The sequence below is a fragment of the Peromyscus eremicus genome, chromosome 8a (assembly GCF_949786415.1).
Source record: "Peromyscus eremicus chromosome 8a, PerEre_H2_v1, whole genome shotgun sequence".
Taxonomy (NCBI): Eukaryota; Metazoa; Chordata; class Mammalia; order Rodentia; family Cricetidae; genus Peromyscus; species Peromyscus eremicus.
This window is the reverse complement of record NC_081423.1, coordinates 42,909,943-42,937,186: the sequence shown is the minus strand read 5'-3', so window position 1 is coordinate 42,937,186 and position 27,244 is coordinate 42,909,943. Positions and strand designations below refer to the sequence as shown.

The following is a 27,244-nucleotide window of genomic DNA, read 5'->3' as shown; positions in this document are numbered from 1 at the left end:
GTGCAGTATGCACGTCTCGTTCCTTTGTCTTCATCAACTCATGACCTTAAAACAAGTGCTCTCTTCTGGGGCATCCTAGTGATGTTACAGCTCTACCCCAGGCATCCCTGAGGAGGCCACCAGATATAGCTATCATCAGCGCACACACACACACACACACACACACACACACACACACACACACACACACACACACTTTCCAGCTCTTTTCCTGTGTTTATTTCTTAAGGTAAAGGACATTTTACTAACTGAGGAACAGAACATTGACCACTCCTCCCTTAAACATCTTCCCCAAAGCTTTCATTTCTAGAAGAGAAAAGAAACCCCAGTTCTTAGAGAACTGGCAATGAACGTATTTCAGCATGCTCAGGTCTGGCTCTGGCTCCTCAGTACCGACTCTTGGTAATCAGTATTGGTGTCAGGCTCAGCCTGGCCATGAATGCAGGCTGTTACTAGGATATGGGAAGCCAGGGGTGTTTCTGGAGGTTGAGGCTCAGCTTTCTGCAGGGAATGAGGGAGGATCTGGACTGTGGTTTGTGTCCCTTACCACCTTCCCCATAATAACTGAGTTGTTTTTTGTTTTGTTTCGTTTGAGATAGGTTCTCATATAGCTGAGGCTGTCCCTTAATGAGTATTGTTTTTAAACTAACAAATTATGTGTATGTGAACTGTGATACCCATACTTGCTTCAGGGTACCTTGAAGTCCCCTCTCCTGAATTTAAGTAGTCCCATGGCAGCCAGACTCCCAAGAGATGTTACATAGGTCTTTTGGCTTACCACCTAGCAACTGAGCAGGCCCTGGATGGCCACAGTGGCTCTAGATGGCATCAGAACCCCAGGCAGGGGTAAGCCCAGGCATGGCACTCACTACCATTCTTCAGGGCAGAGTGCAGACAAGACCCACTGTCCCTTACACCCTGGGAAGTGCCATCTCTCCGAAGTCTCTGGCCTCCTTCTGGCCTCAGGTGTAGCCAGTTACCTTCAGGGCTCAGCATCCCACACCCACCCCATGATAACACTGAGGAGAATCCTCTCTGCTCTGGATCTCTTCACTTTGTCCTTTGCTATCTGTGTTATGACTCGATGTGGATTTGTGTTTATACACCTTTTTATTTGTATCGCCTTAGTGCTGCCATGAACGCTGATTGAAGTAGAAAATGAAACAGTACCCACGGAAGGTCCCATTCAGGGCATGGCACAGGTTTCAGTCTCTCTTAACAGGGTTGGTGGGAGCTCCAGGTGCAAAAAGACAGCATGGGCATACTGCTACCATGCCTGGCTGGCCCCACTTGCCCAGTGGGGATGTGTTATTCTGAGGTTGGATCTAAACAACAACGGAACTGCACCACCATGCAAATACTAACAAATAAGTGAGAAGCAGTTCCTGGGTCTTCTCTGCCCTCCTGGAAACCTGCCTTTTCCACCTGCCTGGCTCTAGTGATTGTCAGCATAGAGGAACCCTAGCACTGTATGACTCTAGTGACCCCGCCAAGCACAGAAGGCCCCAACAGCTCTCATGGCTGTCTTTGCCATAGAGATCTAGCTAGAACGGAGGCTCCTTGTTCCCAGCATCACCACCACCAGGTACTGAGCTCTGTGTCTGTGTTCACATCCCTACAAATTCATAGGTAGTTGGTACACCCCAATGCATATCTTTCCACATGGTGTCCTCCCCGATGTCCTTTTTTATTCTGACCCAAAGGCCCCACTTATTCACAGCGACCACTATATTTCTGAGGGCTCAAGGACAAGAGCTGAGTTTAACCTCAGGCTGGAGAAAATAGTCTCCAATATGAAAAGAATGAGCCTAGAAAGGCTTCCTCTCTCACCAAAGAAAACTTTGTTTTTAAAGTTTTAGGAAAAACCCTAAAACAAGTTTTTTATCTTGCTTAAACCACACCTACATGTAAGTTAATTTGGGACTAGAGAAAACAAAAACAGACTGGTTAAAAGAACCAATGACGCTGGATGGTGGTGGCGCACGCCTTTAATCCCAGCATTGGGAAGGCAGAGCCAGGTGGATCTCTTGAGTTTGAGGCCAACCTGGTCTACGGAGCGAGTTCCAGGATGGCCAGGGATACACAGAGAAACCCTGTCTTGAACCCCAACCTCCCCACCAAAAAGAGCCAATGTTAAAACTCTTTGGCTTTCTCAATACTTTTCCCTAAGACAAACCTGTCTCCTCAGAGTCTCAAGCTAATGGCCCTTGCTGGAAGGTGGGAGGGCTCGTGTATAGCAGGAACGAGCACACCTTGATACTACCAGTGGGAACAACAGGCCGGAATCCTTGAGCTGTTACCATTGTATAAAAGTCAACACAGCATCCCTAACACTGACCTCAACATGCCAACCTTACCACCTTCTATGGGAGACAGGCTTTTTGTTTTGTAAAGACAAAAACAACAACAACAAACAGGTCATGTTTAGCCCCGTGTATAAGGTTGCCAGGTCCTTAGAACAAAATACGTTCTCAGATTCTACCTATGCAGTACTGATCAGTTCCACGCAGAATGGCCCGACGGGGATCTGCTCGATCTGCAGGCATCTCCCCCAGGCAGCCTTGCTACTAACTGGATGGGTGAGGTCTTGCACAAGAGCAAACTGCTTGCCAGAGTCAGTGGGTATCTGCCATCTCCCTGCAACTTGTTTCCAAGACAGGAGACATGAACTTGGTGCCGTGCAAATCACCAAGTATGCATGCTGGCTTGTGCCCTCCTGTCAAGCTGGGCAGGCTCAGCTCTGTGAAGAGGTTAGCGTGCCAACTTCCAGAACAGTTAGTTACTGAGATCTCATGTGGACTATGTGTATGTGTGTGTGTGTTGGAGAAGGATGAATGAAGATATTACACAGAGGTGTTCTATGGAGGTGTGAGCAATGCATGCAGAGCCGCCTGGGCGGGTAGTGGGCAGAGTGGGAAGTGGTTTACCTACATGACAGGGGACTTGGAAGCGGGCGCGACTCAGTTATCCCATGAGACCTGCTCAATTACGGACTGTCAGAGGAAAGAGCAAAAATAAGACACACACACAATCAGTTCTAAATGCAGCATGCTGGCCAGGCCCTCTCCGCCCATCCTCCCAGAGACACGCCCATCTGAGAGCACACTGGGGACTGCTGACTTCATCTCTCCAAGGCTGGCAGTGTCAGTGAGGTAACAGGGACGTGCAGAGAACAGACATACAGTGGAGCTGATGAGGTCAGATCTACCCCACAGATGAGGCTTATGTCTGAATTCCTCCATGTCTTGCTTCTTGAAACCCTGACCTCTGGATGGTTCTGATGACATGGAACACAGACATGGACATGGAACTTGAAGCCATAGAATCATCCCAACAGAGTAACTACACAGGTGGGCTAGTGCCTGTACTGGGCTGCTTCATTTCTCCAGCATCCTCAAGCCCCACCTCCACGATAAGCTGGACTCACTCACCTTAGATCTGATGTTTCTGAGTTGCCGGGTAACACAGGATCTGTCTTTTTTCAGGAAGTCAGGATTGCTTTTAGATTTCATTATGTCTGAAGGAAACAAAAGGCTCATTACTTTTGCTTTCTATAATCTTCTGAAACCAAACAAACCATGTGGGAGGTTCCAAGTCCACTACTACAGTACACCAAGACATTTAAATCCCAGTAAACAGCCAATCCACAGTATGCCCTTCTTGGACACCAGGAAGTACCAGGGCGCTGGGTTCCCGCCAGGGTTTAAGTCACAGCTTCTCAGTCACACAGCACTGTCAGCAGAGGATAGGGTCTCTTATTTCTGAGGTGGACCTTGACTTGCTGGACAGGCCTCAATATTTCTAGCTTACTCCTGGCATCAAATAGGACTGGTATCAAATAAAATCAGACCAAATTCTTCTCATGAACCATCTCATCAAGACAACAGTTGTTTAGTGTCTTCAATGCAGATAACAAAGATGCACACTGGGTCACACCACAGTATGTCATGGGTATGGGGCTTTCATACTTGTGCAGTAAAATGTCACCATTTCTCTTCATCAACACAAAAACATCTCCCTGTCTTCCTAAGAACTCAACACTCTGTCACTGTGCAGCTTCTAACAGTCTCAGTTTTCACTGTGTGTGGACTGCTGTCCAGGGTGACTCTCCGCACTCTGTACACTGTGTGTGGACTGCTGTCCAGGGTGACTCTCCGCACTCTGTACACTGTGTGTGGACTGCTGTCCAGGGTGACTCTCCGCACCCTGTACACTGTGTGTGGACTGCTGTCCACGGTGACTCTCCGCACCCTGTACACTGTGTGTGGACTGCTGTCCAGGGTGACTCTCCGCACCCTGTACACTGTGTGTGGACTGCTGCCCAGGGTGACTCTCCGCACCCTGTACACTGTGTGTGGACTGCTGCTTGTGGAGCCTGTCTGCAGATGCAGTACCCTCGCACACTTTTCAGAGGTTAGTTATCATGGCAGCTCAAGAGCTTCCTCCCACCGCCGGGCGGTGGTGGCGCACACCTTTAATCCCAGCACTCGGGAGGCAGAGCCAGGCGGATCTCTGTGAGTTCGAGGCCAGCCTGGACTACCAAGTGAGTCCCAGGAAAGGCGCAAAGCTACACAGAGAAACCCTGTCTCGAAAAACCAAAAAAAAAAAAAAAAAAAAAAAAAAAAAGAGCTTCCTCCCTCTAATGCCTTGGCTTCTTGGTTTCCTACCCAGGTGACAATCCAGTTAGTTAGATTTGAAATCGTTCTGTCGTTGCCAGTGCCTTCCAGCAGAGTGGCTGTTTGTATCCCACCCACAATGCAGAGGACTGTCTGAAGGCACACGTGAGGGTCGTCGTCGTTACTGTTCCTATATGCTGGTGTAGGAAAGCTGAGCTACAGGGTATCACGGGACTTGAACAGATTTTCAGTTTGTGGGGTTTTTATAAAGAAGGGCCACCATGAAGGCAAGATGAAATCATGAATTATCAGAAAGTGTCCAACAGAATATGGCTCTGCAGCCTCTTTTCTGTCTGTCCTCCACAGTGCCTGGGTATTTTCATCCAGCAGGTAAAGGCCAGTTCCACTGTTCTTGAGAGGGCAGTAGGTTCCCTCTACTCTATTCTGCTTGCCGATGGCCCTCGAAGGTTTTATAGTAAAACATTTGGATCAAAGAACTAGCAAGAACTTCCCCTACCTGCTGGAGTTTCTCAGAAGACAGACTCTAAGACCCCTTGTTACTATGGGAGAAGCTCTGTAAAGCAGCTGCAGGGCATGGGAGGAGCAGGTCCTCTGGACAACCTGTGCATATGGGGCCCCTCAAGGAGATACGAATTTTTGGGCTTTGATCCAAGTGCCAAAAAAACCTTTATGAGTAGTACACAGATTGCTTACCATATCCTGACACGGTAGCGCCCTCAGGAGATTTCTCGCCCAGGGCCTCTGTGGCTGCTTTCAGCTGCTCTTTTAACCTGCTGATATCACAGTCAGCTTTGGCCTTCGCAATGCTGAGCTCTGTGTAGATGTCTTTGTACTTGTCACTAGCATACTTCTTATCCTAGAGAGGGTAAAAGGACAGAGATGAATGGTAGTTGTAACAGGGGTCAGACTCACTTTGAACTCGAGCCTTGGCTTGGGGCTAATGTGCTGGGAGAACTAACTATGCCTTGGAAATAACCCTGCACTCACCCTCTCCCAGAGCCAAAGAGTGGACACTAAAGAAAACATGCAGTGAGCAGAGGGGGCAGTGACCAGAGCAAGCTCAGGCAGCCTGCTGTGGTCCTGCCTGCCTGCCTGCCCAGTCACTTCCTTGTGGGTGTCAGTCAGGAAAGTCTCTGGCTTTTACATTTTTTAAGTGACCTGATCATACCAAGGATTACATCACTTCTTTCTGACTCCAGGCATCCCTTTGAGACCAGTCCAATGAGACCCCCCTCAACGGTAGACCAAGCCTCACTTCACCCCCATGGCATTCTTCTGTGTGTCATTGTTCCTATCCAAATACACAGAAACCCAGGAACAACCACCACCTGACTAGGCCAGGGAGGCATATGCTTACAGGGTGGTGTTTCAAGGGAAACTGACTTTGGGACCATCCCAGCATTCACTCTACCCTGCCCTGCCTCCAAACACGTGGCCCTTACCCGCAAGGCTGTCTGGAGTTCATCCTTGAGGGAGCTGATCTCCTGCTTCAGGTACTGTATTTCTGACTCTTTGACCCGCAACAAGACCTACAAGGAGAGAGAAAACAGGACTGGCTCTCAGGTCCAGGGATCCTGTAGTCCGTGCATACAGGGGGGTAGGCTGTGCATACAGGGGGGTAGTCTGTGCATACAGGGGGGTAGGCTGTGCATACAGGGGGGTAGGATGTGCATACAGGGGTAGGCTGTGCATACAGGGGGGTAGGCTGTGCATACAGGGGGGTAGGCTGTGCATACAGGGGGTTAGGCTGTGCATACAGGGGGTTAGGCTGTGCATACAGGGGGGTAGGCTGTGCATACAGGGGTAGGCTGTGCATACAGGGGGGTAGGCTGTGCATACAGGGGGTAGGCTGTGCATACAGGGGGTAGGCTGTGCATACAGGGGGGTAGGCTGTGCATACAGGGGGGTAGGCTGTGCATACAGGGGTAAGCTGTGCATACAGGGGTAAGCTGTGCATACAGAGGGGTAGGCTGTGTATACAGAGGGGTAGGCTGTGCATACAGGGGTAGGCTGTGCATACAGAGGGGTAGGCTGTGCACACAGAGGGGTAGGCTGTGCATACAGGGGTAGGCTGTGCAGACAGGGGTAAGCTGTGCATACAGGGGGTAGGCTGTGTATACAGAGGGGTAGGCTGTGCATACAGAGGGGTAGGCTGTGCATACAGAGGGGTAGGCTGTGCATAGAGGGGTAGGCTGTGCATACAGGGGTAAGCTGTGCATACAGGGGTAAGCTGTGCATACAGAGGGGTAGGCTGTGTATACAGAGGGGTAGGCTGTGCATACAGGGGTAGGCTGTGCATACAGAGGGGTAGGCTGTGCATAGAGGGGTAGGCTGTACATAGAGGGATAGGCTGTGCATAGAGGGGTAGGCTGTGCATACAGGGGGGTAGGCTGTGTATACAGGGGGGTAGGCTGTGCATACAGAGGGGTAGGCTGTGCATACAGAGGGGTAGGCTGTGTATACAGAGGGGTAGGCTGTGTATACAGAGGGGTAGGCTGTGCATACAGGGGTAGGCTGTGCATACAGGGGTAGGCTGTGTATACAGGAGTAGGCTGTGTATACAGAGGGGTAGGCTGTGTATACAGGGGTAGGCTGTGCAGACAGGGGTAGGCTGGCAGACAGCTGCTTCACACAGTGGGGAGGAGGAGAGAGCCCACCCTTACTGACACCCAACAGAAAATATGATTTAAATACCACTCAATGCTTCTACAGAAATGGGAAGGGGGAAATACTCTGTTAGCTTTCCTAGTCCTGAGAACCTGGGGCCACAGGCATGAGGACTACCTGGAGGTCCCACTACTGACTTGTTTGCTCCCTGAAGGTGAACATATTATGAAGGTGGACATATATAAGGCCTAGACATATTATTTCTGTGGGAACTTCTGCCAATCCTACCCAGCTCCTCCTGCTCACCTGCCAGTATGGTACAGTCTGAACCACCTATAAGGGAAAATCTTAACCTACTGAGGGCCTTCTTGAGGATGTCCTACACCGGTGGTTCTCCACTTTCTAACGCTGCGACCCCTTAATACAGGTCCTCATGTTGTGGTGAGCCCCAACTATAACATTATTTTGTTGCTACTTCACAACTGTAATTTTGCTGTTATGAATCATAATGCGAATATCTGATATGCAGGATGTCTGCTATGCGACCCTCAAAGGTATTGAGACCCACAGGATGAGAACCACTGCCCTATACACATTAGAGCCTTCCTTCCTCCCTCCCTCTTTCAACAGTGTTTTTTGTTTTTTCCTTTTCTTCCCAGACTGCTCTGGAATCCTCTCGCTTCAGCCTTCTAAGTAGTTGGGATTACAGGTATTTACCATTGCAGAATGAGCCGTTCTGAATTGCTGTGAGAAGTTAATTCATGATACAATCTGAGAGCAGCAGCATTCTTGTAGCCCTGCAACAGGGCACTTTATGAAGCCAGTTTGTGGGCAGGTAAAGGGAAGGTGGGACTCAAGATCCTCGTGGTATCTAGAGGGGCCCTGCTCCTGCCCATGGAACTTAGACTGCCTGTCAGCTATCGGCTATCTTCGGATGGCTTTGGACCTTCCCATAGCTTTCACGTATGTTAGCTTCAAGCTTTCTTTTTTTGTGGTGGTTGTTGCAGAGCTAGAGATGAATCCAGAGTTTTGCACATGCTAAGCCAGAGTTCTACTACTGAATTCTACCTCTTTGGCCCTATCTTCAAATTTGGTCCCTCAGTGACTCTAAGGAGCTCTTGTGTGACTCAGGAGCACTGACCAAGGCAGTGCCTAGCTTCTCACAGTACCTCTAATTCGTAGGCATCCTTGCCCTGCGTGAGTGGCAACACAGTGGACTCTCCACCACCATCTCCAGTCAGTAGTGTCCTCAACCGTGTGATCTCCGCAGCCAGGCGATTATTCAGCTCCTGGGGACAGCAATACAACAGTGACCGCCCCCACACACAGTTGCTGGAACACCAGAGAAGGTCATTTCTCACCAGTAGTGTGTAGAGGCCTAAGAATGGAGGCCACAAGCCTTGTGCATATACAGCACTGTGTTTAAGGTAGACATTTAAGGCTTTTACTACATAAAAGCTGTTCATACAGGCTATATGAGGCTTGTGAAGACTTAGGTTCCAGGACCCTGATTAGGCACCAAATTCTGTGGATGCTCAAGTCCCCTTACAAAATGGCACACAGTATCTACATACACCCTCCCATACACATTAGATTATCTCCAGATTACATCCAATACCCAATACATGTAATTCTCAAGTATCCAGTTGTACTGTATTATTTAGGGAGTAGTAATAAGAAAAAAGTTAGTATATGCCCAGTACAAATGCCTTTTTTTCTCCCCCCTCCTAAAAATTTTCTATTTGTAGTCCGTCAAATCTACTGACTCAGAACTCACAGCAGGAGATGGCCAACTGTATTCTCGAACTAAGATTCCATGGACCTTAAAACCCTTCTGAGTCGGGACATGGTGGCACACACCTTTAATCTCAGCACTCGGGAGGCAGAGGCAGGTGGATCTCTGTGAGTTCGAGGCCAGTCTGGTCTACAGAGTGAGTTCCAGGACAACCAGAGTTGTTACACAAAGAAACCCTGTCTTGAAAAACAAACAAACCAAAAACCCAAACGAAACAAAAAAACCCTAACCTTCTGCAGTGTTCTCTTGTCTCACTTGACCTCCTAAAGGCTATTCTGTCCTGTCCCTCCATTTTCTCAGGCCTCCTTTCTGGCTGGTAAGTGCTTTTCTTGAAGGCACTGCAGTGGTTCAGTGATTCCCAAGTAGTCCCACCCACAGTCCAGTATGGTTTGAGGGGCCAGAGAGGGTGAGCATGAGAGAGCTCGAGGCAGGCAAAGATAGGGTGTGGCTGAAGAGCTTATATGGAACTCAGTATCACAACTCAATCATTTGGGCCAGCGGGGATTCTAGTGAACCCCAATTTCCTGAGGAACACTGAATTCTGAGAGCACGACTAATAAAGATAAACATGACAGGGTAAGCCCAGCCACCAGAGGACAGAAGACCCCAACCCTGAGATGGACCTGAGCTACTCCAATTAGAGGACCAGAGACTTAGAGAAGTGACCAGACTCTGGAGTCTCTGCAAAGACAGATGTGGCTGTTCCTTGGTTAGGTAGCTTCTATGAAGGTGAGGCTTAGCTTCTCTTGGCCTTACCTGGTTGTGGGCATTGAGTTCCTGGTTCTCACGCTGGCACTGCCGCAGGGCCTGCCGCTCGGCCTCCAGCGCCTGGGCCAGATGTGCATTCTCCAGGCACTTCTGGGAGTACTGCTCCGAAAGGACTTCCAGCTCCCTCTGCACTGACTGTAGCTCCTCCCTGCAGAGAGGGAATGCTCAGCCCTGCCTCACTACAAGACTGGGCAGCTGGGCATTGACAGGACAGTATCTGCTCACAGAACGTCAGGGACACTTTGCAGAAATGACTCTGTCTTTCCTGGGCCATCCATAGCTGGCATACTCTGGTGACGGAACTAGGAGGCAGAGCTAGTCACTGTGACCACAGAGCTGTCTGTGTCTGAGAGATCTCAGAGGTAGGAAGCACCCACTTGGTCGTTCTATCACTTCAAAGTACAGACATCAGCACCAGGAACCTGCCCTGGAGGTACTGTTTCTCAGCACCCCATGTCCAGAAGAGCCAAATCCAAGAGAGCCAAGAAGGAGCTTCCAGGTGAGCCTCCAGTCCATCAAGCATGACCACTAGACTTCCTGAGTTGTTGCTTTAGACCCTGGCATAGTCCAGAGACCCCAGCAAAGTCTAATCAATGGATACCTCCTGTTACTAACCAGAGGGTCCCTAGCAGTGACTCCTACCAAGGGAAAATTCACCAGGTGCTGTTTCCTGTGCAGCCAGTATGCGTGAGACTTTGAGAACACTTAACTGTACCACTTTTGTCACAAACAGCTGTGTTATACCAGGCACAAAGCACCAGCCAGACCCTGGCTCCTTGTAAGGTGCTGATAGAGTAGCAGTGGTAGAGACAAACTGGGGGATGGTGTCTGCAGTCAACCCTAACAAGCAGAAGGCGTTTTGTTTTGTTTTAGAATAGGGTCTCCATATATAGTCCAGACTGGCTTCGGATTTGTGGCAATCTTCCAGCCTTAGTGCTGGGATTACAAATGTACGTTACCATGCCTAGCTTAAGCTACGGTTTTTAAATGTCACTTTTTGCATTTGTTTCTTTGCATCTTAGAAATCAATCTTAATTAACTCTTAGGTGTTTGCCCCTAGAGAGCAAGGTAGTGTGGGCTGTCTTACAACCATGGTCTCCTCACTTCCCCAAGACCAACCTCAAAGCTGTCATAGGTGTGGGAAAGGAGCCCTCTCCTGCAGGCTAGGTGACTCACAGGTACTGCCGCCTCAGGGCTTCGATGTCCGAATTGATGCTGCTGATCTGAGACCGCTGGCTCTTCTCTAACTCGCGCTCCATCTCCTCCCGGTGAGCGTTCTTCATGGCTTCAATGGCTGGAGGAAAGACACAGCCCCTCAGCACCAAAACCTAGGGCTACAGCTGGCAGTGGCTCTTTCTACTACCACATTCTCTCTCCACAAGGCCAAGGGCAGGTTAAGTGTGATGTCTGCCCCCTGCTGACACCAACTCCAGCAGCAGTAGGACTCCACAGCAGGCTGGTCTATCATAATCCAGCTCTCTGGGACAAAAAATGGCTGAGAGAATTCACAAACTAATTCCCACTGGAAGGCGTATAGGTATGTTATATGTGATATTAAAAAGACTCCACAATGATCAGATAAATGTTATATTCATGCATGGGTTTTTAAAACAAAAATGTCTGAGAGCTGGTTTACTTTTTTCCCTGATGCTAAAATAAGCCACTGTACCATTATATAATATTTTGTTTGTGTTCTGACAAATAAAGCTTGTCTGGAGATCAGAGGGCAGAGCTAGCCACTGGTTAACCATAGAAGCCAGGCAGTGGTGACACATACCTTTAATCCTAGTACTTGGGAGGAGGAAGCAGGAAGATCAGGAGCTTAAGGCCACCCTGGGCTACATGAGATTGATCCAGGCTAAAAGAGAAATAGAGCTGGGCAGTGGTGGCTCACACCCTTGATCTCAGCACTTGGGATCTCATGCCTTTGATCCTGGTACTTAGAAGGCAGAATACTCCTAAGTACCTGCCGCCCATTCAGTCTGAGGATTCCAAGAGACAGGATAGCCCCATCTGGTCTGAGATTTCATAGAGGTAAGAAGTTACTGGTTGCTGCTCTGCTTCTCTGATCTTTCAGCTTTCACCCTGATATCTGACTCTGGGTTTTTATTGTCAAGACTAACTAGGATCACACTTCACCATGCTGTCATTAATCATGTAGAGAGAATGCAACATGAGATGGTGAGACACACTTGCTGGGGCTATGTTACAGCAAACTCATGCTCTGGTGAATAGAGGACTCCAAGCGATGGATACTTGTTGGGGCCCAGCCCTGCAGTGTCACAGACGGCTGGAACACTGGCTCTCAGTCTGCAGGCTCTCAAAAGGCTTCTCAAGTTAGTCCTTGCCTCACTTTTACTCTTCAAATAGCTCTTTCCAAAATGAAACCTAAGGTCCAGCACCTGCTGGAAACGCATGAGGCCATGTTCAGTCTCCAGCAATATAGTAACAGGGTCGGGTGGTACATGTCTGTTACTCTAGCACTGGGGAGGTGGAGGAAGGAGAATGAGTTCAAGGTTATCCTCACTTACATAGGGAGCTAAAGGATGGCCTACGATAGAGACCCTGCCCGCCTATATCCATCACCATCTATAAGGAGGAAACTTCAATCTCAGGGAAAAACAAGTAAGGCCAATCCTCTTCTGAACTGCAGGTTCAGCCCAAGACATGGGACCCCTGTGCTCATGGCCTTAGCCCCCACCTGAGATGGTGGCAGCTGTCTCCTCAGCCAGGAGGCGGTCCTTTTCCTCCCGCAGCTTCTCCAGCTCCCGCTGGTGTTGCCTCTGTAGGTCTTCAATCTTCTTCTGGTGTGTCTCTTCCATGGCGGCAAAACCTCGCTCACATGTAGCCTGTGGAATGCAAGAGGGCTTATTGGTTTCTCTTTGCCTCCAAGTGGCTATCCTGTGTAATAAATAAGGCAGCAACCTGCTTGGTCCAGGAAGTGATATGGTCTCAAGATATGGCTGGTGCTTCTCGCATCAGTACCAAGTTTGTGGGTAGCTATACACCCTCTGGTCTGGGATTGCACGTCATCACAACCAAATGCCCATGTACTGCTTCTACTGGCTGGAGTAGCAGATATACTGGTTGTTGTCGCTAACAGGGACAAATTCAGACAAATGTGCTAGTTGGGGAGAGTGAGGTCCATCCTGAAACAAAAGGTAGCCTGACTGCAGTGCCCAACACATCCTCTGTGGGCTGGGGTAGACAGGACCCATTTTTGGGAGCTGGGGAGCTTCAGCTGTCTCCTAAATCTCAAAGGTGTCCACACACGAGCCAGAGCAGATGCTAACATCTTTCCTGCCAGCCTACGCCTTCTCCCTTCCTCTCTTTTAAAGGAGAACCGAGGCACACTACCCACTGAGAACCGTACCACCTTACCAAGCAGAACAGACACAACATGTGAGTCCTAAGGAGAGTCCCCACTCCCCAGAGCCCCAGAGCCCAGCTGCTCTCCCCAACCAAGCAGTGATGCATGCTCTGTGTTCCACCTACAGCTCACAGCTACTTTGAATGTGAGTCATTCTGCCTAAATTGTGATAGCCACTTCTGGGAAGAACAGGCTTTCTGATAAACCAAACCAAACAAACTAGAAGAACATGGCTCTAACCTCATCGTTTTGCTAATGGAGTCAATAAAGAATACCAAGTATCCAATCATCATACTTTGGCATTTTTTACCTAGCCTCACAGTCACTGTGGGGCCTTTCCAAGAACCTCTATTTAGCAACTTTAAATTCCGCTCACATCCTGGAGCTGACTGCAGTGTGTGCTGTACTAGTTACCTTCTCCACCCAGCCTAGAGATAGATAATCTTATACAGCCTGTTTACTCTGCCCACAGTTAACTAAGACTTACCACAGAATGTTCACTTAGGAACTTTCCACTTGTGGCAGTCTGTCAGTGCTTAGAATAGTTTGGATTTTGGCTCATTTCAGATTTTGAGTCCCATATAATGGATGCTCATCCTATAGGCAGTCTTTTCTATCTTATTCGGATTTGAGCATTTTGGAATACATGAAGAAGATAGGGTCTGAGATTCCTACAACAGAAACACTGAGGCGCCTTTAACAACTAGGCTGCTTCTTTGTTAATTGTATTATGTTTGAAGATTGTTACTCTGTAAACTAATTAAAGATTTTGAGTGTATATGTGTAGGGAAGCCACAGTTGATACTTGACATTGCCTTTCCTTGATCGCTTCCACCTTATACAGACCCTCTCATCTGAGCGCAGAATCTGTTGACTGAGTCACCTAGCCTAGCTGGCTTTCTTGGGGATGCTTTGTCTCCATCTGCTATGTGCTAGAATTACAAGGGGGCCACACCATACCATGCTCACCCAGCATTTACATGAGTGTTGGGGATCTAAACTCCTGTTCTCATGCTTGCTGGCAAGCACTTTAAACATTAAGTCATTCCCCAGCTCCAAATTTTAATTAATTTATTTACTCATTCATTCATTCATTCGTTCGTTCATTCATTCATTCATTTGGTTTTTCGAGACAGGGTTCTCTGTGTAGTTTTGGTGCCTTTCCTGGATCTCGCTCTGTAGACCAGGCTGGCCTTGAACTCAGAGATCTGCCTGGCTCTGCCTCCTGAGTGCTGAGATTAAAGGCGTGTGCCACCACTGCCCAACACAAATTTTAATTTTTAAATCACCCCTAGAATCAAAACAAGTTCCTTACTGACTAAGATGCAGCAGGCTCATGGCTAGTGGTGGTGAGGCAGTAGCAACAGTCCAGGCTCCCTTATCTGGGCAGAGATCCACAGAGAGAAACTGTTTCCAGCTAGGATCTCTTTAGACAGTCTGGTCAAACACACTGCATGTGTCCAGCTGTGCCACAAGTTCCATAGAGGGCTTGAAGTTCTTGGACACATACATATGCTCAAGCCCAATGCTTTCTCTTAACCTGTTATCTTTTGATTCTAAGGCGTTTTCCCACTAGGTAACCCGAGCCCAGCATAACCATTCTGACACCCTGATAACTGACTATGATGTTGCCAGGCCTGGACCCATCCATCCTAGGCTGTGGAGATGCCTGTAGATGCAAAGATGAGCAGGCAATGGTGGTCCAGGCTCCCTGTAGGATCACTGAATACTCATTTCGAAAACTTCTCACAATGCTTAATGGTTTTTAAAGGTCTGGATGAGACCAGGAAAAGAATGGTGAGCACCAGTGCCTCAGGTGCCTTGTCAGCCTCTCCTGTGTATTTGGTCAGTAGCTATGTGTTCACCCAGAGGCAAGGGCAAAGCACCAGCCTGAATGTACCACTGTTCCCCTTCAGGATGGAGGAAAAGGGTGCTGGGAAACAGTCACAGACACCCTGCTGTGCTACAGCTGTGGCACTGTGGCAGGAACGCTGGCCTGCAAGAAGACCTGGTGCAGGTACCCTTGGAGTCTGGACACCTTCCAATGGGGAAGAAGATGAAGATCAGCTACCATGCCACTTCTGGAATCTAAGAGATGGTTAGGACCCTCCACGAATATGCCCAGGCAGCCACACACAGTGTAATCTAAGATAAAACAGGGGTAGCCACAGAAGCATGACAGGTAGCCTGGGAGACAAGAGTGTGAGAAAGCCCTTCTCAGACACAGTGCCCAATCACTGCCAACTCGTCCTTGGGAAGGTAGGCTAGGTAAGAACGCTTACTGCTTTGCAAATATTCCTGCGTTCTAAAGTCCCAGCCTTGCTCTCTGAGAAGAGTCAGGTGGTGACTGCCCTTCAGAGAGGTGAGACAATGCTTGGACTAATGCCTCAACTTTGAAGCCAGAAGGGATTCCGTGAGGGTAAGAAGGTGAAGGGTATGGAGAGTGTCCTGGAGGCGTGGACAGGCAAGGAAGACCCTACTCTACTTTCCCACAGGGACGCTGCTTGCCTTGCTGGCTTCCCTTCTGGGTCATGAAGAGATGGCCAGGAGAATGTTACTCAATTATGCCTGTATAGCAGTTGAGAGTTAAGAACTACCTCCTATCCCCACTCTAAGACCTTAGTTGCCCACAATGCCCCTTTCTTGCATCACCAAAGAGAACTGGCTCTGAAAAATAAATGGTGCTAAAGACCTTGAGGCTCTCAAAGTCCCGCTGGTACTTCTCCCGCAGGGTGGCCACATCACCCTCCAGCTCTTTGTGGCCCAGCTCCTCTCGCATGACGTCCATTTGGGCCTCCAGCTCCTGGATACGTTCTCGCAGCCCTGTCATGGATTCGGCCTCATCGTTGGCTGTTGGCACAGCTCTGGGCTCAGATGGCCTCGAGGCCAGTGGGGAATCTGGGTGTGAGGGTTGGCAGAGGCTGAGGGCTCCCCGCAGGCTCCATAGATAGTGTTCCTGCAAGGCCCTCAGCTCCTCCTGATGGACAGCCTGCAGCTCCCGGACCTTCAGCTGGAACCTGTCCTCCAGCATCTTCATTTGCTGCACATGCTGCTGTTCCATGGCCTGTCTGTCTTTGACTGAAGCGTCTAGCTGGCTGAGAACCCGGCTACGCTCGGCCTGTAGTGTATTCTCGGTGTGGCTCAGCTGCTCCACCATGCACCGGATCTCTTCCTCATACCTGCCCTGCAGGGCAAACATGCTTTCACTATGTTTACTTTCTGCTTCTTGTAGACATCTCTGCTGATGGTCCATCTGGCTCACCCTGGCCTTGAGCTCAGTGTTTTCCTTCTCAATGAGGGTGATCACTTTCTGGTACTCACTCTTCTGCTTGTGGAGAAGTTCTTCATACTCCTCCTTCAGGGCCCCAACCGCTTGTGCACGCTTCTGGCAAGAGCCCCCCGTGGCCTCCTGACAGGCCTTTTTATAAAATCGCAGCTCCTTTTCATACTCCAGCCGAATTCTGCATGCTGCATAGCACACTTGAGCCTGAATAATTGCATCTTGAACCAGTAATGAAGAATACTGACCAAGGCCCTCTAGACAAGCATCATATGAGAGATGCTGGGACATCTGCAGAAGCCTCTGGCAACCCCCAAGTTGCTCTGTGGGAGGCAGGCCTGGTAAGGCAGCTGAAATCTCCTCTAGGATGCTAGCCTTTTCCCTTAGCTGCTGAGCCAGCTCATCCTGAATGGCAGCAAGGACTTCAGGGCTCTGATGGAAAGCCTGCAAAGGCTCTTGGGAGCCATCTGTGCCTGGCCTCAGTACCTCTCCTAATGGGCTCTGGTCCCAGGATGTCTGTACCTGGTCCTCCCTGCCAGTTGGGTACCTGAGAGTTTCTAAGATCTGCTGTATTACTCTTTCAAAGTCTGGGGTTTGGTAGGCTCTCAAGATCTCTCCCAGCATGCACTTGTGCTGCTGCAGGGCTGCTTGGGTCCCCTGTAGGGTCTCCTGTATGCTCTGTAGCCTGTGGTGGAACAATTCTCTTAATGACTGTGTGGCATAGCTGAGCTCTGCACGAATCCATGTGGCATCAGCCAAACTCTGGGGAATATGCTGCTGCCTGTCTCCGGATGTGCAGGCTGCTGCTTCTCCCAGGGTTCCTAGGTGCTTGCTTAGGGATTCGACCTGGCTCCAGAACTCACCATTCACCAGCACCTTCTTGGCCCAGATCTCCATGGGAGCCCCAGCAGAGAGGGCAGCACTTTCTTCCTTCAGTGGCCACTCCCCTGACTGAGTAAGCTCACAGAGAACACCATACACATCTGAAGTGGTATTCTTTAGAGAGTCAGCTATTTGGTTGATAAGTGAGGCCTCCAGGACTATCTGAGCAGAAAGCAACTTCCTATGTTCCTGCTCATTCAATATGGGCTGGCAGGGCTGCTGCACAGGGGTTTCCAGGCTACTTTCCATGGAGTGCCCCTTCTCTTGCTCAGTCTGTGTCCTGCTGTCTGCTGGGGATGCCCATGGCTGAAGGGCCTTTATAGCACTCACAAGCATACTCTCTATGTTAGCCAGGGAGGCTGCACATGCATCCTGTCCCTCCTCCTGGTCAGCAAATGGCAGAGACCTCAGCTTTTTCCAGCAGTTTTCTAAGCATGATAGGGCTTGGCTATTTTTGGCTTGGAAGTCTTCCAGCTCCCCAGGGTGATGTTCAATGTTTGTGGCCTTCTCCTGTCTCTCCTGCTCTAGCTGAGAGGCCAGTGCACTAGCCTGCAGCAGGCTGGCACGGAGTTGCTCCCGCAGCTGGGCCTCAGTTCCAGCCCACTGCTGGTGCAATGCAAGTAATGCTTCCTGACTCTGGCCCTGCTGGCTCTCCAGCCTCACGGTCACGTCTTTGAGCTTCTCCTCTGTGACAAAGAGCTTTGTCTCCAGGGAGTGGATTATAGAGATGTATGTTTCAGCATCTGCCGCTGCAGGGAGTGTGCTAGGGGTAGCTTCTGAGGACACACTGTCTTCTGAGGGTGACTGGTCCTGGCTGGTGTCTGATGACGTGCTGCTAGTCCAGGCCTTTGCACACCCCTCAGGGTGTATATATCTTTGGCACTGGATCGTGGAGAACCGGATTCTTGGCCTTTTTACAGGTGCTCCCTGGTCAGACTTAGAGGTGCTTTGCAGATGCCCCTCCCTGTCAGGCACATCCACAGACTTTGGGGGTACCGTGTTCTCCTCTCTGCTGGGGCTACCACTACTATACTCCTCCCCTAGGCCAGCACCTGGGTCTTCATCCTCTGGCTGTGAGTGGGGAAAGCCTGGAAATACTCTGGTAACTGAACCTAGGGGAAAAATGCCACTGTCCTCCTCTGTTTGCTCTGCTGTACTCTGAGGCTCTTTGGCATCCTTTGGAGAATCACTTACAAATCTCCTTAGACACTCTTCCTTTTCCTGCAACTTAATTTCTGTTTCCTCTAAGCTGCTGCCCAAGGCAATCATTTTAACTAAAGCCTCATTGAGGTCTTGGTCTTTCTTTTCTAGAACTCTCTCATGTGCTTCCTTAATGTGCTTTAGCTCCTCTTCCTTTTCTCTGAGCAGAGTGCGCACACTCTGCAGCTGGACAGAGACTCTGTGGTGTGAGTGCTCTAGGTTCTGGTAGTCAGCTTCTCTTCCCCTCAGCTTCTCTTGGAGCTCAGCCACGTCCCCATCAGATGTGGCCACACGCTCCATGAGCTCTTGAAACTGCTGCTTGATGAGATCCCGTTCATCGTGGAGGCTCTGTACATGCTGGGCTAACTGGCGGATGCTAGCTTCCCGGGCTTCCAGTTCTTCCTCTAGCAGGTGCACCTGCTCACTGCCTTTGCATGATTCACTCAGTTTCTCTTTCTGGAGGGCCTCCACCTGCTGCACATGGCCTTGGAGCTGGTCCTCATAGGCACTGGCCTTGTCCTCTACCTCCTTCAGGTTCTGCAACAGTGCCTGCTTCTCCTGCTCACAGCTTTCTAGCAACAATGTATAGTTCCTCTTCAACTTCTTCTCCATCAGCTGCTGGGCCTGCTCACTGGTACCTAGCTGCTGGCTGAGCTCAGCAATGCATTCCTGCAGCCTCTGCACCTCCTTCTGTCGGTCCCGATGCAATGCATGCTGTGTTTCTAGGTCCCTCAGTTCCTGGGTCTTCTCCAGCAGCAAGGCTTCTGTACTTTTGAGTTTCTGCTCACTGGCCCTCAGCTGGCCACTCAGCACAGCCTTGCTGTGCTGCCAATCCTCCAGCTGCTCACGAACTTTGCCCTGCTCTAGCTTCAGCTCACCCTTGAGCTTGGCTAAAGCCTGCTCTTTAAGAGCCAGCTCTGCAGCTGCGTTACCAAGTCTTGCTTGCAGGGTCTGAATCTCAGCCTCATGGTGCCGGATTGCATCCTTGGCCTCCCCATAGCTAAGTTTCAGGGTCTGAATCTGCTGCGTGATGAGCTCTTGCCGCCGGCACTGAGCTTCCAGCTCACTTTGTAGGTCTTGGTTGACTCTATGGAGCCTCTGCCAGGCACCCGATGGGGAGGTGGCCACTTCAGTCTTAAAAAAATCGATTAAATACTGGTTAGTAACACTCAGGCCACCCTGTTCTGAGTGTCACACCTCTGGCCAGGATCCATCAGAGAAAAGCTCCTTGGTGGGTTTGGCTTTAATCCTTTGTACAACTTTTTTTTTCTTCGTTTAAAGAAAAAAAAATCAAATTAATGTGGGTTTTGTTTGTTTTGGTTTGTTTTTGGTAAGTATAGCTGCATCCACATAAACAGAACACATGGGAAAAAACATCAAAAAACAGCTCTAACTGAACAGCATCTAGAAGAAATAAACCAAATAAAGCCGAATAATGGAACACACTGAAAAGTATAACGGAGACTGAAGGACAAAAGGACACCGCATTTGTTTGGCAAAACAAAGTATGCAGTTCTAGACCACATGTTTAAAGCAGCACAGGGCATAAGGCACAAGAAAGTGACGTCACTTCCTTCCGTGACAGGAAGAGAAGGAAGGCAGGTAACTACTTGAGAGATGTCAGCAAGGTAACATTGGAACATTTCCTTTAGAAAGCGTAGTCAGGCCTCCACCGTAAGGAGAAAACTAATCTCTACCTGCAAGAAGACAGAACAAGGGGAATGCAGATCATGAAGCAAAACGTGGTAACAAAACAAACCTCCGTAAAGCTCAAAATAAGAGTGACACATGCAAAACCCAAAATAAAACACAAAGTTCCCAAACTGAGACACAGAAGAGACAGGGCTCATATGAAGCAGGGACAGCACGGTGAGTCAGGACAGCCCCACTTAGAATCTGCCTGCCCAGGCTCCCTCAGTCTACTGGTGGGGAAGCCACAGATGTGACACTCAGTAAGTTCCAGTTCCACATCACGTTCACCATCCAAAGCATGCAGGCCCCTCCCAGCAGTGAGCACAGCACCCTGCCCGAGCTTGTATCTCTTAACCCTCAGTGCCCCAAAAGGCCTCTTGACCCTTTTCACTCTTGACTAAGTATTTCCAAGGCCCAGGGATAATCATTAGTAGTTTCAGCGGGAAGCTGGCCCAGTTGCTGACCAATAGGGCCTTCAGTGTAGATGCACGTGACAGTCCATGTTAGACACACAGGTTAGCAATGTGCAAAGCTCCTTGGTAGTATCTTTACCACCATGTCTGAAGTCAAGTCTTATATGGTGGACCCAACAAAGGCTTAAGAAAATGACCCTTAGCCAGGCAGGCAGTGGTGGCGCATGCCTTTGATCCTAGCACTCGGAAGGCAGAGGCAGGCGGATCTCTGTGAGTTCAAGGCCAGCCTGGTCTACAGTGCGAGATCCAGGAAAGGCGCAAAGTTACACAGAGAAATCCTGTCTCGAAAAACCAAAAAAAAAAAGAAAGAAAGAAAGAAAAGAAAATGACCCTTAAATTAGGGATGGCCTGAATGAATAACCTACGGCTTTCTGAGTAGGCTGTGTGAAAGGGAGATGCCTGCCATGGCCAGTTTCAAGCAAGAAGGTCAGAAGTAGGACAGCAGTGAGTCTGCTGGAAGGGAAGAGGGCGCAGTAATGTGGGGTAGGGTACAGGGGTAATCCAGGGACACATGCAGCAGTGTGAGGGGTAGGCATGAAGGTAAGGCAGGCTCTGGTTGAGGTGAGTGAAGGACTCCAGGTCCACTGGCAACTTGGTGACGAAGATTGAGGAGGTCAGTGTAGAAGGGTCTGGGCAGAGACTCTGGGTCTCTGAGAGCTGAAGGCCTTTTGGAGAACACTAGTTTCAAATGACACAGGCAAGAGGCTGCAGCTGTAGGGTGGAGTATGCTTCTGGGGTCACTGGCAGAGTCAAGACTAGAACAGAGAACCCTGACACCAATCTATAACCGATATCTTCTCCTTGGCCTTTTCTGGGAGCTTCAGTTCAATTCTACCACCCCATTCCACTATCCCTAACACTTATTTGTTGATTCTCCCATCAGCATGACGGTATCCAGGGAAGAGTATGTCTCCTTCATGTCCCAGAGCTAGCACTGATGCTAGGAAGCCAGCTATAGGATAACACATGCCACCTGTCCTCATACCAAGCTACCTTGAGACTGTTTTTTGACATATCCACATCAAGGGGATGTTAGTGATCTGAATGCAGCAAGATTCTGGGAAGACGCCTTGAGAAGGACACTGGTCTTGGGCTGTCAGCTCAGCACCTAGCTGCTACCACTTTTCCCTCATTTTCTGGGTGGGGTTAGGTTGGCTAGGTGGTCATATGTCCTCCAGACACTTAGGCTGGTTGAAAAGGAATGGGTAGGTGGGTAGTGGTGCAGTCCTAGCTCTGCCACTAACTTGCTGTTGGTCCTAAGAAGGCACTTGGCTTGCTGTCTTGACTAGTTTTTTTCAGTATATGTACAATGGGCCCAATATCACTATGGTGAACACAATGAGAAATGACATACAGATACACGGTTTTCACAAAAGCACAATGTCTAGAATACCCAAAGGAGAGATCACCAAAATGATTTCATGACCAAAAGACAGTCCTTAGCTGTAGAGATTCGGGACACATTTCCCAAAATGAACGTCCTAGCAGCAAGGAAAATGTACAGACTATCACAGCACTAGGAGCCTTGGTCCTTGCTGACCACGTTTGCACATTCCTAGCCCGTGGGCCTGAGCAGACCTTTCACACTGAAGCCCCTGGCTGCACTGCTGACTGGGCAGCTGCCCACCCTACCTGCAGCACATAGCCCTCCCGGGCACTCTGCTCTCGGCCCAGGGCCACCCTTAACTGGTCCTGCAGAAGCCGGTTCTGCTCTAGAAGATCCGAGGCCTCTTTCTGGCTCTGCTCCAGCTGTTGGTGAAAATAAACACATACATACACTTCACAAACATGATGACAATAAGGAAAAGCAGCTGACCACAAGTTGTCAAAACAATAAGGCTTGTTCATGGGTCTCAGACTCTCACTGGATACGCAGCATATGGTACTGAAGGGTCCAGCTCAAGCTGGACACATGAGCACAACTGTTCCCTTCTGGTGGCTAAGGGACACATTTCCTGTTCTTGCCTCAGGTAAGCCCTGCCTAGCACCAATAAGCTTTCACATTGGCTCACAGTTGTACTATGCAGGCTGAAATACAGGTGGGAAGTTCCTATCTGTGGGGTGGCTGTGCTCCATTGAGAAAAGAAGGCTTCACATCTTTATCAAAAGGAAGACTGTGTGGGTGGGGGTCCCTGGCATAGGCATGCAGATCTCACTTCAGGTCCTGCTGTAGTTTCTACTGACTACTCCATTGACCAGGTTTACAGAACAGATTCCACATAAAGTTCCAATATATTCTCAGTAAGACACAGAAACCTATAAACGCTCTACATTCTTGTTTTCAACAGCTTCAAAATCACCATCCACCTTTCCCCAACCTTCTAAGAGCCACATTGATGCTCTGCTGTATGGGGGCTGCCTTGGTCTGCTGGGCCATGGGAGGCAGATGTTGTTATTCAGTTAAGAACTCAGTATGTGGCCTGCAGGCCAGAAGGCTCATTTTGGTAGCCTAGAATTATGTGAGTTTGAATGACTTTATTTCTTTTTACCTGTATTATTTAATTAATGGATATAGAAAATGAGAAAGTCAAAGTGTTGGTGCTAGTAATCTATCAGATTCATACATTTAATAAAACAGAAAAAAATAAAAAATAAAAGAGGCAAAGAGAGGCATGCCGAAGTGGTAGATCTTCAATTAGCTTTTATGGAAAGAATATAAGAATATGCCGGATGCTTGCTGAGGAAGATGCCCCAAGAGGGCAAAAGTCAGATAGAACCAACCCTATGTAAGCTGAGCCCACATCTCAGATACCTCATGTGAGTATTCTGGATTTTAGGATTTACTGTTGTTTTGCCTTTGAAATGATTCTGGAGTAACTGTATATACACAATGGGCAATATGGAGGATGGGGCCCAATCTAAATATGAACTTCAATCACGTTACATCTTACTTTTTACACATGCCTTCTTTTATATATGTGATTTGGACATTTTGCTTTGTTTTGGCAATGCTGGGATTGAACCCAGGACTCTGTGGATTATGCAAATGCTGTAACACTGGGGCCATATCCCTAGTCTCCTATAGTATAGTATTTACTAGTTTTATAAAGAAACAGAATTTCCCGGTGGAGAACTTTCTGCTTGTGTCACGCTGACACTAAAAGCCTTTTGGATTTTGGAACATTTGTAACTTTTCAATTAAGGATACTCATCCTGTAATTATGGTCATGGAACTCACTAGCGAGATATAAATGTATGTGCAGATGTAATCTGGACACATTCTATGAGAATCATACACTACGAACACAGGGGCTAGCTTACATGGCTCTGTACCAAGATGCTAGAATGCCTCCATCTAATCCCTGGCTCACTCCATCTCACCGCAGCCCTGGGCCACCTCCCTACTCTCCTATAGTACTATATTGAATAATTACGTGCATGCAAGAAGAAAGCAGCCCCACATTACCTCCTTCTCTAGCAGAGACGTGAGCTCATGAGTGGAGAGCCGCTCACTTCTGTCCTCCAAGGACAGGTGCAGAGGGGCAATAGGCACCTGTTTCTCCTCCCTCAGAGGGGTAGTCTCCACTTGGTGCCACCGCTGCTCGATTTCCACATGGACATTCTGCGTCTTGAGGTCAGGGGGTCCCAGCAGACCTGGGCTCCGGTCTATGTCCATTCGTAGGGCTGTATCCTCCATACCTGGCCCATCAACGGTGTCCAGCATCCCAAAGCGTTTACGGCGCTCTTCTCGCCGCCGAGCTCGTTCACGCTCCAGCTCGCCTGGCTCAGCTTCAGGACGCCCAGGTTCACCAGCATCAGAGGACCCCACAGTGTTGGCCCTTTCTTGAGCCAGGGCCTGTTGGATGGGGCGGAATTCAGCCCAGTCAAATGTCTTGGAGCGGCCCTCCCGCCTCCGCTCTCGAGCACGGCTCTTCTTCTGCTCAGGATCTGGCTCTCCTGGCTCAGTTTCTTGCTTTTCATTTGGCCTTGGGCAGGTCTCAAAAGAAGATGTGCTTTTATTCTTTTCCTCAGGCAATGAGCTGTGGGGCAGTGAGGAAACACAGGACCTGTCAGGGAGCCTGGACATTTCAGCAGGTCACAAGGCCAGCCCACACCTGTTCTGATCCCCAAAGTGGCTTCTAAGTGGAGAGGGAAGAATGCTCCACCTGTGCTAGGTTCTCCCTTGGAGAACTCAAACCTAGCTGATGGGTCGGGGAAGGGAAAGAGCGTCAGCTGTTCCTGAGACTTCAGTTCTCATCCTTTAAAAAGGAGTGTGATGTGGCCACATCATGGACTCCTATAAGTCCCACAGGAGAGAAGGGTCCAGACACTTGGTGAGGCTGGTTATGAAGCAACCCTACACCATGCAGTGACAGATCTAGCTCTCTTCAGAAGGGCTCAGGGATTTCTATGAACAGGAGACACCATCATCTCTATTTAAAATCTCACTCCAGCTCCAGGCATGATAGATCAGTCAGAGTGAGGCTGAGACTATCTGTGGGTCAAGGGGACAAGTGACTCAGGTAGCCATAAGCCCACACTACCAGGGAGAAGGTAGCGTAGTACCCACCACTTTGAGGAAGGAGGTAACTAGGGGCACAGCCATACAGATCAAGCTTGCTAGTGCCTCAACCTACCCAGTGATAACAGGGAAGAAGCTGGTTGGCTTGAGGATAACTGCCTTTTCCCAATCTTCTCCAAGGAAGATTTCTGGGAAAGCCTCTACTCCAGCAGGAGATGGGGTCAGGAGATGTCCACTGGCGACATGGCAAGAGGCTCAGTGGATTTACTGACAGCGTAAGTCCCAGCAATTGCTAGATGGCCCTGGTCTTGTCCAAGCCTTAACAGAACTGAAGTGAGCTGGTGACAGGAGGGCCCAAGGGGGAAGAGCCAGGGAACACTTGTATTTATACTAGGACCAACAAGGAGCTTGCCAAAGGGACATCAAACAAAAGAGAAGTGATTCTCATTACCCTTGGGTCACTCGTCCTGGCAGCAAACTAAGAATCAAAGTGCTTGGGCCAGTGAGATGGCTCAGTGTGTAGGGTACTTGCCAAAAAACCCAGCCCAGGTCCTGAGTTCTCCCTGGAACCCACATGGTGGAAGGAGAGAACCAACTCCTACAAATGACCTCCACATGTACACAACAGCAAACATGTGTACACACAAAACAAGCAAGTGAAGTTGTTCTCTGACCTCTACAGGTGTGCTGTAACAAACCCCTACCCTCCCTCCCTCTCTCTCTCTCATGCACACAAACACACTAATAAATACAAATATCTAAACAAAAATCAAATGCTTTAGAGCAGTAGGATCAGCAAGGGTCCAGTTTAAGATCAAACAAACATGCAAATAAAAATGAGCTGGAAGGGGCTGAATCGATGGCGCAGTAGGTAAGAGCACATGCTGCTCTTGCAGAGGCCCTGGCTTTCCAGCACCCACATGGCGGCTCACAACTATCCATTAAAAATGAGTTGCAACATGGCACATGCCTGTAATTCAGCACTTAGGAGGCTGAGGCAGGATGACTGAGTGGGAGACCATCCTGGGCTATATAGCAAGATCTTCACACAGGGAAAAACAGAATAACCCAGAGTTGAGCTTTTAGAATCATGAGAAAATTGGTGAAGTGTCAGGTCTATATGGGGAGTTAAAACTGATACTTGGGAACAGGGACCATCCCCAAACCCAGAAGTCTCGTATTACTGTGAGACATCCTCACCACAGACATGACAGAAAGGAGAAGAGAAGCAGGGCAAGGCTTGCTGCTGATACTGCTGTCCTTCTAATACCTTCTGGCGGTCTTGTAGTTATAAATCGTGTTTCCTCAACATGAGCCAAATAGAACAACATAGGCTAAAAGCAATGGGTGCAGAGGCCTGAAGACACAGTAAACTGTAATGTAGATTCTAACCAAAGAGAGAGAAGCACCAGGTCTCTACGTTCATGCCCTGGGCCTCAGTCCTCCCATGGACCATAGCATAAACACGCACATATGAGCATTCTTGGCGTCTTCCCTGGACACCCCAACACTGATCTCCTCCAGCCACGATCCATCCCATGACCCTCCATCTGCACATGGGCAGGGCAGCTCAAGTGCCTTTTTCATTTTGCTTCAGGGCCTTGTAGTACAGGCTCTTCTCCTGACTAGAGGAGCCATGGAGGCAGGGGGTAGGGCACTGCTTTTTGCCAACAGTTCTTTTTAATTTTTTAATTTTATTGATTGATTGATTGATTGATTTGAGACAGGTTTTCTGTGTGGCTGTCCTGGAACTCTTTTTGTAGAACAGGCTGGCCTCAAACTCAGAGACATACCTGCTTCTGTCTCCTGAGTGCTGGGATTAAAGGCATGTACCACCACTGCCTGGCAAAAAATTTTTAAATTTAATTTTATTTTAGGTGTATAGGTATTTTGCCTGCATGTACATCTGTGCACCATGTGCATGTAGTGCCTGTGGAGGCAAGAAAAGGGTGTTGGATCTCCTGGAACTAAGCCATGATGTGGGTGTTAGGAAGTGAACCCAGGTCCTCTGAAAGAGCATCAAGTGCTCTTAGTTACTGAGCCATCTCTTCAGTCCCTTAGCACAGTTCTTGAGAGAT

General features: G+C 49.1%; 1 protein-coding gene across 3 annotated transcripts in view; it reads right to left on the bottom strand.

The window, feature by feature from the left end:
- Nucleotides 1-27,244, bottom strand: part of Mprip (myosin phosphatase Rho interacting protein) — a 119,310-nt gene that overhangs the window by 1,025 nt on the left and 91,041 nt on the right. Inside the window, exons 14-23 of one of the 3 annotated variants that reach the window (XM_059270786.1) lie at nucleotides 24,111-24,684; nucleotides 22,337-22,453; nucleotides 15,870-19,673; nucleotides 12,509-12,656; nucleotides 10,984-11,101; nucleotides 9,796-9,955; nucleotides 8,414-8,533; nucleotides 6,080-6,166; nucleotides 5,331-5,493; nucleotides 3,432-3,517 (exon numbers count right to left, since the gene is read on the bottom strand). In XM_059270786.1, the coding sequence (XP_059126769.1) occupies nucleotides 3,432-3,517; nucleotides 5,331-5,493; nucleotides 6,080-6,166; nucleotides 8,414-8,533; nucleotides 9,796-9,955; nucleotides 10,984-11,101; nucleotides 12,509-12,656; nucleotides 15,870-19,673; nucleotides 22,337-22,453; nucleotides 24,111-24,684 (5,377 nt within the window). Of the gene's footprint in view, nucleotides 1-2,931; nucleotides 2,994-3,431; nucleotides 3,518-5,330; nucleotides 5,494-6,079; nucleotides 6,167-8,413; nucleotides 8,534-9,795; nucleotides 9,956-10,983; nucleotides 11,102-12,508; nucleotides 12,657-15,869; nucleotides 19,674-22,336; nucleotides 22,454-24,110; nucleotides 24,685-27,244 lie in introns of all 3 variants that reach the window. The other 2 variants (XM_059270785.1, XM_059270784.1) reach the window with 2 other exon arrangements.